The following is a 16,378-nucleotide window of genomic DNA, read 5'->3' on the forward strand; positions in this document are numbered from 1 at the left end:
ATCATTTTTTATTTTATACAATCAACAGCTCTCCAATGCTCGATACCAAGTAAGTTTTTAAAGTAAAAACAAAACGAACACCCTGTCTTTAATGGGTAAAACATTTAGCTCTAATTTCGAGAATGATGAGGCACTTCTTTCCTTTTAGCTCTGATTTCGAGAATGATGAGGTACTTCTTTCATTTCTTGTAACTCAGATAAGCGTTTGAGCCTAAACTTTCACAGGTTTTTGTTTCCTGTATGATGGGTCCACATAACGTGCGGGTCTTATTACCAAAGTTTCCCGCGTGCTTTTACACTCCCACGGGAAACTACTTTTTTGTCAAGTCCCCTGAAAGGTGTTTGGACAATTTTAAAGAGAGTTCTGGCTCGAATATGTTTATTTATTTGTTTTGTCTGACACTAAATCTTTCATACACATCATTTGTAATATCAAAAAAATGTAATCAGTGATAACACAACTAAGTTTACACTGAACAATACAACAAACATGAACAAAATCGTGAACTCACATCAATAAAAAAATTCACATCATGAACAATAGTTTTTCCAATAAAAATGTACAGAAACTTACAACAGACTGTATACAGAGACAAAAACCAATACGCCTCTCTACGCTCACTGAAAAGAATCCCCATTCAGCTTCACTCAAAAACGTCTTCCCGTGTTCTCTTCAATAAATTTTCAAAAGCGATTTCAATCTCCCCCACGATAACTTGCAGCTACAGTGGCTGATTCAACATTGCGTACAATTCTATGCAAACAAAACAACTCTCAAATCTTTTTAAAATGTACGAGTTTGACCGCGAGAGTTTTGGTTTCGTATTCCCTTCACTGTTTGTTGCGGCAACGATTGCTAAGGTTTGCGAAGCGATTTACACCTAAACGAACTATAAATCCTTTAATTTACAAAACCTTTCCCTTTCGGGGAACCGCCACCACGGGGGTGGGGATTTGCAAGATTTGTGTAATCTGCGTCCCGCGTTTTTCAACACTAACCGTCCGTGAACGCTTGGGGTTATTTCAGGAAGAAACCTAGGCCTTTTCGAAACCACGGCGTCGGCTTTGGATTCGGCTTGAGGCTGCGTTCTCTCATCTGAAGCCCTAAGAACGTATACGCAAAGCACTCGCAATTGTCAAAACAACCGGCGGGGCAAATCAAGCCTGAGCGAAATCCAAAGCCGAAGCCGTCGTTTCTAAAAGGGCCATAAATTGTGGAGATACCATTTATCGTCCGGAGGCCAAGCGGGGAGATGTGGCGATTGTACCCGATCTCTAAACGGCAATTAACTACGTTTCCCCCCGTAAAGATGTTCAGCTTTTCGGCACACGGCGGTCACAGCCAAATCCTTCTTTGCGCCTTGACGTCCCCCGGAGGCATCTTAGGAGCTAATGAAAATGTTTATTCACATTGAGCTAATAGAACAGTGATTCTATTTTCCGGGTTCGGTAGTCGACAGTTAAATGGGCGTAGGTTTTAATATAGGTCGCGTCTGCAGTGTGTATCGCGGGCGTTAAGAGAGTTATTTTTTATAGCAATCTTGAACGGGGTTTGGTATAATCAGCTTTAGGTATAATTTCCATATTATTTTTTCCATCACACAAGGCGCGAGTTTGTGGGGGATATTTAGTTACTGTAACTCGATCAACTGAAGTATGTTTAGTGGCGCGCTCTCTTTTGAAACAGTGTTACAGTTTACTGACTGGAGACCTGCTTATGGCGAGGTTTGGGGGTATTGCGAGAACGCCAAGAGGGTTGGGCACGGTTCGCTTTCGGGAACTCAGTAAGGCTGGGATGATAAACTAAGTGGAATTTGATGACCAAGAGAGACTGAGAAAGAAGAAAGATAGACTTAAAGAAAGAAAAAAATATATGAAATAATAATCCGATTTCCGGCACTTTCCCTTTTCGGTTGAAAGGTGCTCTGACAATCATGGCATAAATTACAGAAGGATTGATCAAGAAACCCATTTTTTTTTGCTGTTAATACGATTTTACCTTTAAGCATAAGGTTGAGATACTGGAATATTTAATCAGAGATTTGACTATTTTAAAAGGCACAATTTTAAAAGACGAACTGAATGTATTTTGGAATAAATTCAATTTCAATTCGATCCATTCCATATTGATAAAAAGGGAAAATAATTAACAAGTTATAAGTACAATTATTGTTTTAAGTAAAGACATGCAAGAACAGATCACGAAAATAGCTAACGGAAACGAAATGAACAAAAAAATACATACAAAAAGTAATGGAAACGGAGCCAATATGGAGGCATTTACAGAAGCTAGGATTAAAATCAACAAAACAACCACAATTTACAAGCTAACTTAAGTTACCACGTTCGTGTATCATAAGCCAAATGCGCAATTAAAGGAACACGTTGCCTTGGATCGGTCGAGTTGGTCTTCGAAAAGCGTTTGTAACCGTTTTTTTATAAAATGCATATGATTATTAAGATGTTGAAAAAGTAGAATACAATGATCCACACAAACATGCCTCGAAATTGCACGGTTTTCCTTTTACCTCGTCGACTAACACGGTCGGCCATTTATGGGAGTCGACCGTGTTAGTTCGCACAGTATAAGGAAAACCACGCAATTACGAGGCAAACTTGTGTGGATCATTGTATTCTACTTTTAAAACACCTTTCCAACCATATGCATTTTATGAAGAAAAAAAAACGGTCAAAAACGCTTTATAGAGACCAACTCGTCCGATCCAAGGCAACGTGTTCCTTTAAAGCAATCGCACAACATCGGTAAACAGTATTGTCCAAAGGCCCGCACTTAGTGTATCGCAACTTATATATAAAAATAACAAACCTGTGAAAATTTAGGCTCAGTCGGGAAAAAATAACGGGAAAACCTAGCCTTGATTCTGCACGTTTCGCCGTGTCATGACATGAGTTTAAAATAAATCCGTTATTCTCGATATCGAGAATTGATATTGTTTTAATGTTTTCTCAAAAAGTAAAACATTTCATGGAATAATATTTTGCCAGCCTTATTGGGATGGAGCTTCCAATCTCTCTTAGGACAAACTGACAATACCACAACTGATAGGCACAATACTGACAGCATAAGCACAGAGCACAAGTGAGTTTTGGGTCATGGACAGCAGCAATGCTTATAGGAGAGTACAACAATTCAAGATTCAAGGGCTATACTTTATGAGCAGGCCAACTTTAGGTATCAGTGACAAAATTGGGGAGCACAATTTCTCTGACCTACAGAAATAACGTCACTTTCAAATCAACATGCTCATCAGCGGCCATTGTTCTATTTCCTGTTTCTTATTTCAGCTAGATTTCAATATCCCTTCAACACACATTCTATTTTGTTGCATTCTTGTGAGACATAGTTTGGTCTTGCCTTTATCCCTCTAACAATAACAATTAAGAACCTTCCCGTAGACTTTGTGCCCAACATTCCTTGTTGAGCGCCCCTACCAGTGTTCTGTTCCCTTTTCTTTTTTAATAAGGTTTTAAAATTTTGCATTGTGGAAATACTGTACGGAAAGGTTTGTGGTAACACCATGTATCTTGGATCTCCAAATGATTTCTTTTCAGAACCACCTTTTCTGTTTTGTCGGGCTCCATAAGGTAGTGATTATGACGTCACGCAACTTCACACACCTCTATGAGCAAGTTTGATCATCGGACTTTAGTTGACTATATTGTCGACCATTTTGCAATTTTGCCTGGTACCCAGTATGTACTTCATGCTAAGGTAACCATGTTACTCGTCCTATCTCAAGATAAGACGAGTCCTAACTCTTTGTGAAATCGACCAGAGGTTAAACAATGGATTCCTTGTGGGGTCCATTGTTTAAAACACACCACAAGGGCGCGTCTGTAAGCCCACAATACACTAACCCCACACAGGCTGCTTAGTTGGGATTCGGACCACGGTCTTTCACATTCTAGAGCAGATGTATCAACAACGAGGACAGTGCGAATCCTGCTAAGGACAATGATTATAATTACTGGTCCCCTTAAACCATTTGTGATAAACTCTCTCTCTCTAGTCCATTAAGGCGTCAGCTGTCCCGTGGTGATCCGAGAAGTGAACTCCTTCCACGCATCCCTGTCCAGTGCGGTCTTCATCAGGTCATACAGTCTCCCCCCACTAAGTGCATGAATGTTATCTGTCCACGTCCTCGCCTTTGGCCTTCCTCTGCTGGCGCGACCAGCAACACGTCCGTCCATACATTGCTTCTCCAGGATTTCCTCATCATTTCTTGTGATAAACATTATCTGATATTACTAGTTTCAATACAGAAAACATTACAAACCAAACTCATGAACCAGATTCCATTTCTCTCTCTCTGAGAACGTTGGTATTTGTTTAGTATTGTATTTCATACGGTATTATTTGTTCATCTGTTAAATATGCTGTGATGTTTTTGTTTTATTCACAGAAGCATTCGTTTTAAGCAAACGTGACAAACCAACACAGGATTCTGTGGCAAGACTGGCCCGGATGCACTCCACTGTAGGCATTGGCAAAAGAGACGCACATGGTAAGGGGATTCCATCGCTCTAGATATTGTTTTGATTTTGCGTGTGTCTTTTTTTTTTTTTTTTTTTTTTTTCGGGGGGGGGGGGAGTTGTGATATATATCTGTAATACTCGAACAATTTCATTACATTCATTTGATCCGGGCTGGATTCTGATAAACAAATAACAAAGCGGATATTAAGGTGTTCTTGCCGTATCGCGTTCACATTCACTCGATATTATCAAACAGACACAGTGTTTTAAAGTGCGTATGAAAGACACAAGGATGCGGAAAAGACTACTTATTAAACTTGCGTGGGTTTGAGACGAAGATACTTCATGATCAAATCGGTGTTCAGCGACAAATAGAAGAGATGAAGACGAAGAAAAACAAAACAGAGGGAAATACCCCCTCCCCCTTCAAAAGAAGAAGAAGAGAACAAAACTAAAGAAAAAAAATAATCGAAATCTCAACTATGATAAAGCTCTCACCAGGACAAAACATTGAACATAGATGTGTCCGTCACAAGAACTTGTATGTGTTTAAAAAAAAATCTGAACTGTAGTATTACTTGCCCAGTTTTAAAAGTGCCAACTATACGATGAACTTTTTAATCAAAACGTAGTTCCTTTCAAAAAGAACATCAAAATAAACACTTGCACACAAATTTAATGAATGTGTTCTTCCGTAGTCCAATGGCGTGGTGGCAACACTTTAACATGAATCTGTCACTAGATATTTGATGTTCGCGGGCGCGGGAATGAGAATAACATTCCACGGTGACGGTTTCCCGCCTTGTGGGAACCGATTTAATATGAAAGGGGAGACAAGGGCACAATCTCATAAAGCTGTTAAGCAGAAAATACTGCTTGACAAATTTCTTTGCTAAGCAAAAGTTGAGTCGGACACCAGCCACTGCAATGCAAACTTGATGTAAATTGTGGTGGTTACCCGTTTCTGCATAGCAATTCTATTCTGTTCTTAGCAAGTTTACAGGCTTTATGAAACTGGGCTCTGGTGCTGATGAAGTAGTATCATGACATACAACTCCAGACGTCATTAAATTGTTGTCTCTTCGTGTTATGAAAAGATGAAACAATATAATGCACAAATTAGTCAACAATCATTAAACTCGTAACTACAAGCTGAAATAGAAGCGATGATCGACGTTTGGATCAGTATGCTTCAAATGTCTTCATGTATATAAATACATGATTTTGATTTTGTCTTTCCTTCGTGGTTACGAAGAAATAATACGTAACATGTATGTATAAATTAATAAACGATTACAATTCATGTGTACAAGTTAAAACAGTAGCGATGGTCTACGTTTTGATCGGTAGCCTATGATCAGAACGTCATCTTGTATAACATTACCAAAGCTTGGCTATAAAGTGTACACAGATCAGTGAAGGAAAAGTGCAAGACTAATCCGAAGTCCGAGTTCAATGACATTGATGTCAAATTTATATGTTGATTGCGTAGACAAATCTAAACTTAGTTGTTAACAACAATAAGTTAAAATAGTGTTAAGAAAATTAACCATACTGTGATCCACATAGCCTTCCCAAAGGCTGTCGCGGTTTTCAAAACGTTCGTGATCTGCCAAACCACCCGGATCACTTTTGCGATTAGTTATGACACATTCAACATGCCAACATTAGCAATAGGGGATATCAACACTGGTGTGAAAATCTATACATTATACATAATGATAATTTAAAGGTCGTTGTATATACAAAGAACACACAAACACTACACGGGGCTTCTTGTCTCAACACTCACCAACCTCTATACTCTTGTCATTGGTGAATCCTTCAATATATCCAGTATAAAGGATCAATGGAAAAAGCTTGACAACATAAGTTAGTTTGATGTAACTGTGTCACAGTAGCTTGTACACACCGGATTAAGTTGCATGCCGTCACCAACCGGGGTTGCATAGTGAATTATTTATAGGGTTTGCGCAAACAGACACCGCCCCGTTGTTAACTATAATAGCCTTTTACTGATAACTAAAAAGAGATGAAAGGAAGAAGAAAAAAAAAAGCCAGTGAAAAACAAAGCTTGCTTCAGATGAATAATGGCGTTTAACATTACCTTTGTAGACCAGCTTGAGTGGAAATAAGAGCCGAGTGATCAGTGTGTCACTGTGTTTTGAACTCTGATACACCCAAACTTCTACTTGTAGAGTTCCGGAGCCGTTGCGATAAACACTTCTTTATACATTGATTAATTGTTGTTTTAAAAAACACACTCCCATTCAATGCAAATACACACACTTCAACTGGTATAACTCATTGCGACGGGTGTAAAACCCGGATGTGCTGCAACCCTACACCCACCCCACCCCACCCACTTTGTTGTTGTTGTTGTAGTTGTCGCTGCTGATGTTGCTGCTGTAAGTTGTTGTTGTTGTTGTTGTTGTTGTTGTTGTTGTTGTTGTTGTTGTTGTTGTTGTTGTTGTTGTTGTTGTTGTTGTTGTTGTTGTTGTTGTTGTTGTTGTTGTTGTTGTTGTTGTTGTTGTTGTTGTTGTTGTTGTTGTTGTTGTTCACTAAACAGTGATACCATATGATTCTGGCTGGCTGGTGTTTATTTGTACACTTAACAAAACATCTTCTATGAGCATCTAGAATTGCATATTATGAAAACATCTCGTTCGAGACTAGTTTTTGTTTAATATGTAGGATATATATTTTGTAATGTTCCGATCACGATTCGACTGTTTATAAACACATTGCAAAAATAATCGGCTAACAAATATTATAACCACAGAGCCGCTTCTAGAACGAGGGATTAGACAACATCTTAAATAATTTTTTGAAACTCAAGGGCTTTCCCTCTTTTAGTAAATCTAGTCCTCTATTATTAATAGTAATTATACAAATAAGATTGTCATTGAGAAACCGTTACTTAGTTACTGCATTCCGATCTCGAGATTAAAAATTTCCCCGTCATTTCACTTATTTTTGGAGAAGCTACTTTGCAATAAAAGAAATCCTTTGTCCCCGAACGGACTAAAATAGTCGGCTTAACAATGAAACATCCGACGTAACGGGGGTAATTAGCTGAGAGATAGCCAAGAAACTGGGACTCGAGGTGACTGAAACCCATAAACGGCTGATTTTAGTACTCAGACAGTCAGGAATTTATACATAGCTGAATGACATGCATTTCATCTCACATTGTTACATTATTTAAGATTTCACATTATTAAACAAATTACATCAATCGACCCGTGAGAAATTCAACAGACGGAGAGAGCATAATTATTCAAATAAAAAAAAAAAGATATGAAAACAAAACAACACCCCCAAAACAAACACCCTCAAGGAAAAGAAAGGGACAACAAAAAACACTCGTTCTCTAAGTGATTTGTATTTCGATTGAGCGAAACAAAAATCTGAAACATTTCTTCAATTACGAAGTTTCAGGCGGAAACCTTTACTACATGACACAATGGATTGCAGTCCAAAACAAAACAATCAAGTCATTCATTTACTTTGCTACAAATCATGGTTAGACGAACACGACCTTTTTTTCATGTGCAGTATGCCCAAAATATATAGTGTGGTACCCCCTCTCTTGTCGTCTCTTTTTATGACTTCCTCGAGTTAGGATGATCAACCCGCCCTAACTTAAGCCGTGTCCGAAACGACGACTTCGTCTACAGCTACGTCTAGATCAGCGCGTCTACCAGTGTTGAAGAATAGCAGACGCGCGCGATCTAGGCGTAGCTGTAGCCGAAGTCGCCGTTTTTATATATTGGAATATTTTGTCTGTTAGGCGCCGTATTAGCTATTATTAACACAAAATGCATTCAAGACCGTGAAATCTGTTCTTGATCTTTGCATATTTATGTCATGGAACAACTCGTGACCTAATTTGCTTATTATTTGTACAATTCGCCTTTTGACCGCATGTAATAGCCATTAAATATCTATTTATATCAAAATAATCTTCGCAAAGAAAAGTCAGTCAAAATGTCAACGCTGAGCGCGTGACCGTTCATGCCGAAATTTCCTCGGCCACGAAGCGGGCCTCAATGCTAACATGACAACTGTAACACTAACAGAGAATAGTTATTTGTGTTTAATGCTATTCCACCAAATACCCTATCTTCACCTGTTAAAATCCGCACCATCATGTCACTTTCTGTTGTTATGATTTTTTAAAGGGGCACAGGACGAAGGCATTTAACATGGAAACAGAATCAGGTAGCTGTTGAAACGAAGTGATAATCTTCTTAAAGGCAGTGGACACTATTGGTAACTACTCAAAATAATTATTAGCACAAAACCATACTTGGTGACGAGTAATGGGGAGAGGTTGATGAGAAAGAGGTAATTTTCCACGAATTTGATTTCGAGACCTCAAGTTTAGAACTTGAGGTCTCGAAATCAACCATCTAAACGCACACAACTTCGTTTGTGACAAGGGTGTTTTTCTTGCATTATTATCTCGCAACTTCGATGACCAATTATGTCACAGGTTTGTTATTTTATGCATATGTTGAGATACACCAACTGTGAAGAGTAGTCTTTGACAATTACCAATAGTGTCCAATGGCTTTGAAACAGTATAGATTGTAGGATGGAGGGAAACATGCACCAGGCAAGGAGATGCAAACAGATGCAGAACGTGGCATAACGCTTTTGGGATGGCTTTCGTATTACATTCTAGCGAAGCAAAAGTGCATGGTTTGAGAACCGAGAACAAGTAGAAAGCCCGGTTTCACAACCAAACACACCGATAGGAGGAGCCAGGTCCGACACACCAGTGGCACATTTAAGAAAGAGGCCTGTTCAAAGTATACAGACATACGGAAATATGGTGTAACGTTAATCTCAACCCTTCATCAATCAAAATAATACACAATACACAATACACTTATGCACTTCATCTAATAAAGATAAATGACAGGCAGAAGCTCCGGCCCAAATGTGACAACTGCTCCATTTTATAGGGGACGTATAGTTGTATTTACACAGATAGAGAGGAGGTAAGGACTTCTGAGGTCGATAAAGACATCCAATGGAAGTCCTCTTTGCAATGCCTGAGATATACCTCTCCCATAACTGGCATCAATGGGGATGTCAAATCCACGAGAAAATCCGATATCTGATCAGCCAAAGTCGAAGGACCTCCTTGAATGAGAAATACGCAAGCGATATACGCAAGTTTAGTTTTCTTTGCGTTAAAGCATATCGCCAATAATTTGTACACTTCAGCAAGCTCTCAAAATCAACATTTGCATGTAGAAAACAGTTTTCCATTTATGTATGTGTAACCCTTAGTTGGTTTAAGGTAAAATATTTGGGAAAAAGAGGACTCGGCTTTGTTTGCGCTCTGGTGTAACTTATTCTACAAGTCTGCAAGTATAGAAGACAGATGAAAAACAAAGATGTTGACTCGTCTTCTACCAGAATGTGAATGACTTATAATAAAGTAGCAACGCATATTTATATTACAGAAAATTTAGATTTCATAAACGAATAATGTTAAGTTAAAAGGTAAGGGTTTGCTTATAAGGCACATAACAAAGAAAAAAAGATGACGCGGTTCTCACTAAAAGCTTGCTGACGGCCCATAACTAATTGTACCAAATATATTCGCAAGGCACTGGACACCATTGGTAATATTGTCAAAGACCAGTGCTCTCAGTTGGTGTAGCCCAACATATGCATAAAATAACAAGCCTGTGAAAATTTGAACTCAATTGGTCATCGAAGTTGCTAGAAAATTATGATGGAAAAAACTCACTTGTTGTACATATCTGTGTGCTTTCATGTAGAAAAAGGGATTCAGTCTTTTAATATTTTAGTGAAAAAATACCTCTTTCTCAAAAGAGTCGTTTCTCACATTGTGTGATACTATCAACAGCTCTCCGTTGCTCGTTACCGAGTAAGTTTTTATGCTAATATTTATTTTAAGTAATTACCAAACGTGTCCAGAGTGCCTTTAAAGTGAATTTAAGTTGATAACGCTACCGAATTCAGCGTAAAAACTAGCTGAATAAAGACTCTCCCTTTCGACAATTTGTCCAAGCAAACGTACACAACTATATAATCTATACTTTATAGATTTTTTCTGCGACAATTTTGTAAAGGTCATCCTATCCCAGCGTGCTAAATCGAGCACTCGTGCGTCACAATTCTTTCTGGTTTTCTTTTGGCATTCTCAAACCTCCGTATCTACAAAATGTTTTTCTGTTTGGGGAAATTGGTATCCGAATACACGCCAAATGTTGAGCGGGCCCTTTAGCGTGGTGTTTAATACAGCGCGAGCCAAATAAGATTTAAAAAGCTTACGAACCCTAAAAGGGAAATTTTCACGACTTAACTAATTTCAAACTCTTTCCTCTTGGTCGGTGGGTGACGCAAACATTGCACTTTATAATTTGTTTATTTTACCTTTGCACCGATGTGTATATAAGCACTCTGACTCGACACTTTCCAAAGTTCTAAGGAAAACAAACTACAGGCAAATCACCCGGGTTGGATTCGAACCCACGACCTTTGAAATGCTAATGCAGGTGTCTTACCACTAGATATGGTGGTGAGAGGCAGTTCTAATATTACCTGTTAGCAGAGGGTATACCGCAGTGATTTATATTTGTGTCAGTCATAAGGAATATAGAAAATAATTTATTTAAAGACACTGGACACTATAGTAATTGTCAAAGACCAGTCTTCTCACTTGGTGTATTTCAACTTGTATGCATAAAATAACAAACCTTTGAAAACTTTAGCGCAATCAGACCTCGAAGTTTCGAGATATTAGCTTGATTTCGAGACCTCAAATTCTAAACCTGAGGTCTCGAAATCAAATTCGTGGAAAATTACTTCTTTCTCGAAACTACGTTACCACAGAGTACCAACCTCTCTCCATTACTCGTTACCAAGTAAGGTTTTATGCTAGTAATTCTTTGGAGTAATTACCAATAGTGTCCACTACCTTTAAAACATTATATACTCAGTATTACTCCGATTTTGTTGAAAACAATCCACAGGTAAAATACTCGGGTTTACTTTTTTTCGCCCACAGAACTCGGGAAAGTACCGAACATCTTATGATGTCGCCGCAAACCTTACTTACTGAGCAAATATACATCGGTATGAGGGTAAAAACCAAGTCATCTTCTAGATCCCGATACAAAAGCATATACAAAATTGCCATCTTAGATAGATTATTAAAAAAAAGACATACTTGTGTTTTTGTATTTCAGATATGTTCTTTGAGGAACTAGCAAAGCTCGGTGAGACGACGGTTCGAGACGGCGACTGGGGGTCGTCATCGGCGCAATCGTCAGAGGACAACGTGGTGAATATCGACAAGTTTGCAAAAGGTATACGTCATAACACTCCAGGCCCACTCACTGACGACTATGGTTTTTCGATTGCACCCCCCCTTTTTTGCCTCTCCCTTTTAAGATGCCAGGGAAGTTAAAAACAATTTCAGTGACTTTAAGGGATCAACACCGGTGATTGTTAAAAGTGCTAATCAATTTCCGATAATAAGAGGAGTGAGATAACCATGTAAACGCCCACACGAGCATGCAACGTTTATGAATATTAACTTCTGCTAAGGACCACCCGTAAGCAGACAATTATTTTCTGCTTACAGAATTTTTGATTAAAGTGTCCGTGTAATATCTTTGGTAAAGTCTAATTTGGTCAACGTTTCATAACACTATTGCTAGCCCTTCCCCCTTTACGTTGACATTTTGTCTTGACGGCTGTTTGAAGAGGCAACCGGTTATCTTTTCAAGACAGTTAATCAATTGATAAAAAAATCGTGGGTCTAATTTTACAGGGCTGAACACTGACATTTCTAGCTGTTACACTTTTGTGTTTTTTTATTTGTACAGACGTGTCAGAACTGTTTGAAGTATTTCGGACCTGTCCGCACGCCCTACAGTACGTGGCCAATAGCAATGGAGCTTGGGAAACCAGTCAATTAAAGGGTGAGAACAAATACTATGTACCGTGTGACTATTTACTTTTTCCTTATTCATTAGCTTGCATGTATTGCAACCTAAATAAGATACCATTTACTAGTTCACTTTTGTGTGTGTTTCCACGTGAATAAAGAAACAACAGCAACGACAACGACAGAGACAATGACACTGACCACAACGACACCGACGACGATGACGACGACGACGACAATAACAACAAAGTTAGCAACAACAACACGAAGTAGGCCTACTATAAAACAAGAACAACACCGCATATAACGTTCTATGTTATTGAACTCTTAATTCAAAATCAACCAAAAACACACAATAAACACATAAACATACACAATAAACACCGTCAGCACAGCATCTTCTTATTTTGTATTATCAATATGAATGATAATAGGAAAACAAATGTACAACTTCTCAAAAACTACCTTACTTCAGAGGGAGCCGTTTCTCACAGTGTTTTAAACTATCAACAGCTCTCCATTGCTCGTTACAAAGTTAGTTTTAATGCTAGTGTCCAGTGCTTTTAATTTTATCGGCAATGCGAAGCTCTACGTAAATGGCAGCACATGTTGTTGCTGTTGATTTGAAGAACACAAAATATAGACTAAGAACAAAGGAAAACCAAAATTATTATGAGAGAAATATTGATTACAAAAGCCCATTGTTGCGACAACCCAAAGTAGTTCGTCATTAAAAATTAATTACTTTAAGTGACGCCAAATGACGCCCACTAGCCGTCATTTAGTCAGACGAATAACCTTTCTAATCACAATGATAATTATTGATGTTGATCGGCTACCATAAAAACAAACAACAGTTGTGACCGTAAAAATTTGAAATTAAATTCTATTGTTCATTGAAGAAAGCATTTTAAGATTATGCTGTGAAGGAGATGTTAAATATTCAGGATTACCGCGCATTCATTAATTATGATTGGTCTTTGTCGATAAAAGCACCCATTACAAGAGGTATTAATAAAATTCTTTGTTCAGAAATCTTTAATGATACTTTTTTTTCTGTGGACCATTTTTGTGGGTAATAATACATTAAAAAACCATAAAAATTAGTACTTCATTGACAAGCCTTAGAAGGAGCTAAAAATAATTCATGGCAGGTAGATAAAAGAACTAATTATCTAATTTAACTAAAAGAACTGTTAAAACTACACAAAGGTTCTTTTGTTTGGAGCAATAATCAAAAATAATGAAAATAGCCGAAAGACACCAACAAAATTTACGCACACAGATAACCAAACAAAACCCACAAAACAAGAAAATAAAATGCTCTTGGTAAAGAACATGCTCTTCCATTTTTAGTGTAAAGTTATTTAATGCAATTATTGGTAATAAAGCACACAAAGTCATACATTTCGAAAAACGCTTGTTTTGTTTTTGTTTTTATGCAACAAAAATTAAAGAACGGTGTGCGTGGGTGTGTGTGTGTGGGGGGGGGGGGGTGCGGGGGCACACAAGGTTTGTGTTTTGTCAAGAACTGTATGCGTGCTCTAACGAGCTTATTTTGCAATGCGTTGGCAATCGAAAAAAACAAGGGTGATCACAAAAACAAAAAGTGTAATCGTTATAATTATGCCATTAAATTTAATCTGCTGTGCTTCGTAAGTTTTCTCATGGAGGTTGGTTCTCGTGAGATGTCGTCATCCTTATCTTCAGATGTCGACACCATGTGATCATGGGATGACGATATCCTGAACGTAAGATGTCGCCTTCCCGATGACGTCATCATAAAGATGTCGATAACCCGATATATTTATCTTGGGAAGACAACATCATAAAGACATAAAATTATGTCTGGAAGATGACATTCTACGTCCAAGATGTCGCCATCCAGAGATAAATGTATGTATACACCAACTTTTTAATCTTTCCTATTCCTCCTTTCAAACTTCAGATCTACTCAATACGTGCCTGAATGTCGCCGCTCTAGCCAGACAAATGAACAACTTTTCCTGAGTTTAAGCCAGAGTGACCGGTGGAAGACGACTTTAATAAACCCGGGTTTTGTGACAAGCAAATCAAGACGACAACGTCCCGGAACTGTCAAAGCAGATTGTTCCATTCATTATTCCAGTTCGGAACGCATCCCACACAGTTTCCCTAATAAGCCATGTACATAGGGCAATCGATATAATAAGGACAACGACGAACGTTAGACTAAATATTATTCTTTAATTTGTTTATCAGACTTCTGTAAAGATCCAAAGGATCTGTTTTGAAATGTTCATGTAATACTTAAAATTAAACGCAGTTCAATACATGCTAGGTTAGAGTATCTTACATACAAGCAGGAGTATTTTTTAAAAGGCACTTTGGAAAATTGTAGTATGTTCACTGTTTTTTTACTTGAGAACAGTGGGGGCTATGTAATCCACTCGAAACTCGTCGTAAATTCTCGTATGACAACAATATTCGACCGCCGCTTGTAACACTTGGAACAGCTCCTTGAGAAAAAAAACTACAGCTTGATTATTTTTTGATACGGTGTTAAATTGCCAATAATATCTTGTGTTTCGCTGGGTGAATTTTGTTTTCAAAGGACCGTTAGATCTTCTTGTTTGCCGTTGGATTGCATTGTGAAGTCCCCGTTTTAACGACAACCCGGGCTTGGGTTACTGAAATCCAAAGTTGAAGTTGTCGTAACTCAATAGCTTATTGCAAAATAACAATCATATAAAACAAGCAATCTTTCCGCTCTTTAAGTGTCTCAAGATCACATTGTTCTTGAGCTTGTTATTGTGTTTAGAGCATTCACTGTGGGATAATACATCTGGTGATTTTTTCCAGTGATTTCAAGTATTGGTGCAAAACACTGATCCAAACAGTTATTGGTGCTCCGCATAAACAGTATTCTATAGTATACTCTCATCATTATAGAGATTACGGGTGACACTCACAGTGCATTTTTAACAAACCTTCCCTGTACATTTTACGTGTAATGTTAAAGGAACATTACAGAATTGGTTTTGCTAACAAAACAGTTTTGCAGTGTAAGCACTTTATGTAATCCACCTTCTACATAAACTGACAATCCTATAGAAGTTTGAGATCGATCGGCCATCTGTGTCACGAGAAAATAGTGAAAAACCGATTACACATTTTTTGCATGACATTGATGTAAACAAAAAAAAAGAATAAAACGCTCACTGAGCGATAAACTCCAAACGCAAAGTTAAATTATTTATTTCTCATCAAATTATGGCATTTCAGGCAGAAATATTTCAAGGGATGTTTTCTACTACCATCATCGTTAGACCGTGTAAGTTTGATGTAAATCTGTGATCTTCGCGATTTTTTGTTTTCTTACCAATTCTGTAACGCTTCTTAAAGCATCGATGCTGCCATGCAAATGACCGTAAAATTACTGTCAATTAAGGGAAATGTATTTCACTCTTCATGAAAAAATAATGTCTTTCAAGAGACCACCAAGTCAGGTTTTGTTTTTTCGTCTATGACTAAATCAATTCCAGATCATGCTTAATGCTACATGTCTATAACCATTTTGATGTGGTCCCCTTTTTTGACAGGCGAATGTGTGAGGTAAACAACACTTAAAAATCAAACTTGAAGTTGTTAAAATTTTAAACGGGGGGGGGGGGGGGGGGGGGTAGGTGGCTGTGCGTAGTGATGACCACCACCAAAATGAATGTCAACGGTAATATATATCTGGAATAAATCAAATGTCTGTCTGATTTAAATATTCCTGTTGGGGAGTAGACACATACCCCCGTACCACAATCATGATAAGTGGCCAAAGAAGTATAAGTAACAATAAAATAACTTATAACATAGATCTGTTCTGTACTTGAAATAGTTTTTGCCCAAAAACAATTCCAGAAACGAATCCTCAAAAAAAAGAAAAAAAGGAAAACCAAAAAAATGTATATC

General features: G+C 37.9%; 1 protein-coding gene across 1 annotated transcript in view; it reads left to right on the forward strand.

The window, feature by feature from the left end:
- The window catches only part of LOC139937468 (uncharacterized), a 42,315-nt gene extending 26,237 nt beyond the window's left edge, over positions 1 to 16,078 (forward strand). Inside the window, exons 4-7 of the mRNA XM_071932617.1 lie at positions 4,425 to 4,526; positions 11,733 to 11,852; positions 12,375 to 12,470; positions 14,385 to 16,078. Coding sequence (XP_071788718.1) covers positions 4,425 to 4,526; positions 11,733 to 11,852; positions 12,375 to 12,470; positions 14,385 to 14,446 — 380 coding nt within the window. The 3' untranslated portion in view covers positions 14,447 to 16,078. The remainder of the gene's footprint in view (positions 1 to 4,424; positions 4,527 to 11,732; positions 11,853 to 12,374; positions 12,471 to 14,384) is intronic.
- Positions 16,079 to 16,378: the final 300 nt, after the last annotated feature.

Source organism: Asterias amurensis, chromosome 5 (genome assembly GCF_032118995.1).
Source record: "Asterias amurensis chromosome 5, ASM3211899v1".
Lineage (NCBI taxonomy): Eukaryota > Metazoa > Echinodermata > Asteroidea > Forcipulatida > Asteriidae > Asterias > Asterias amurensis.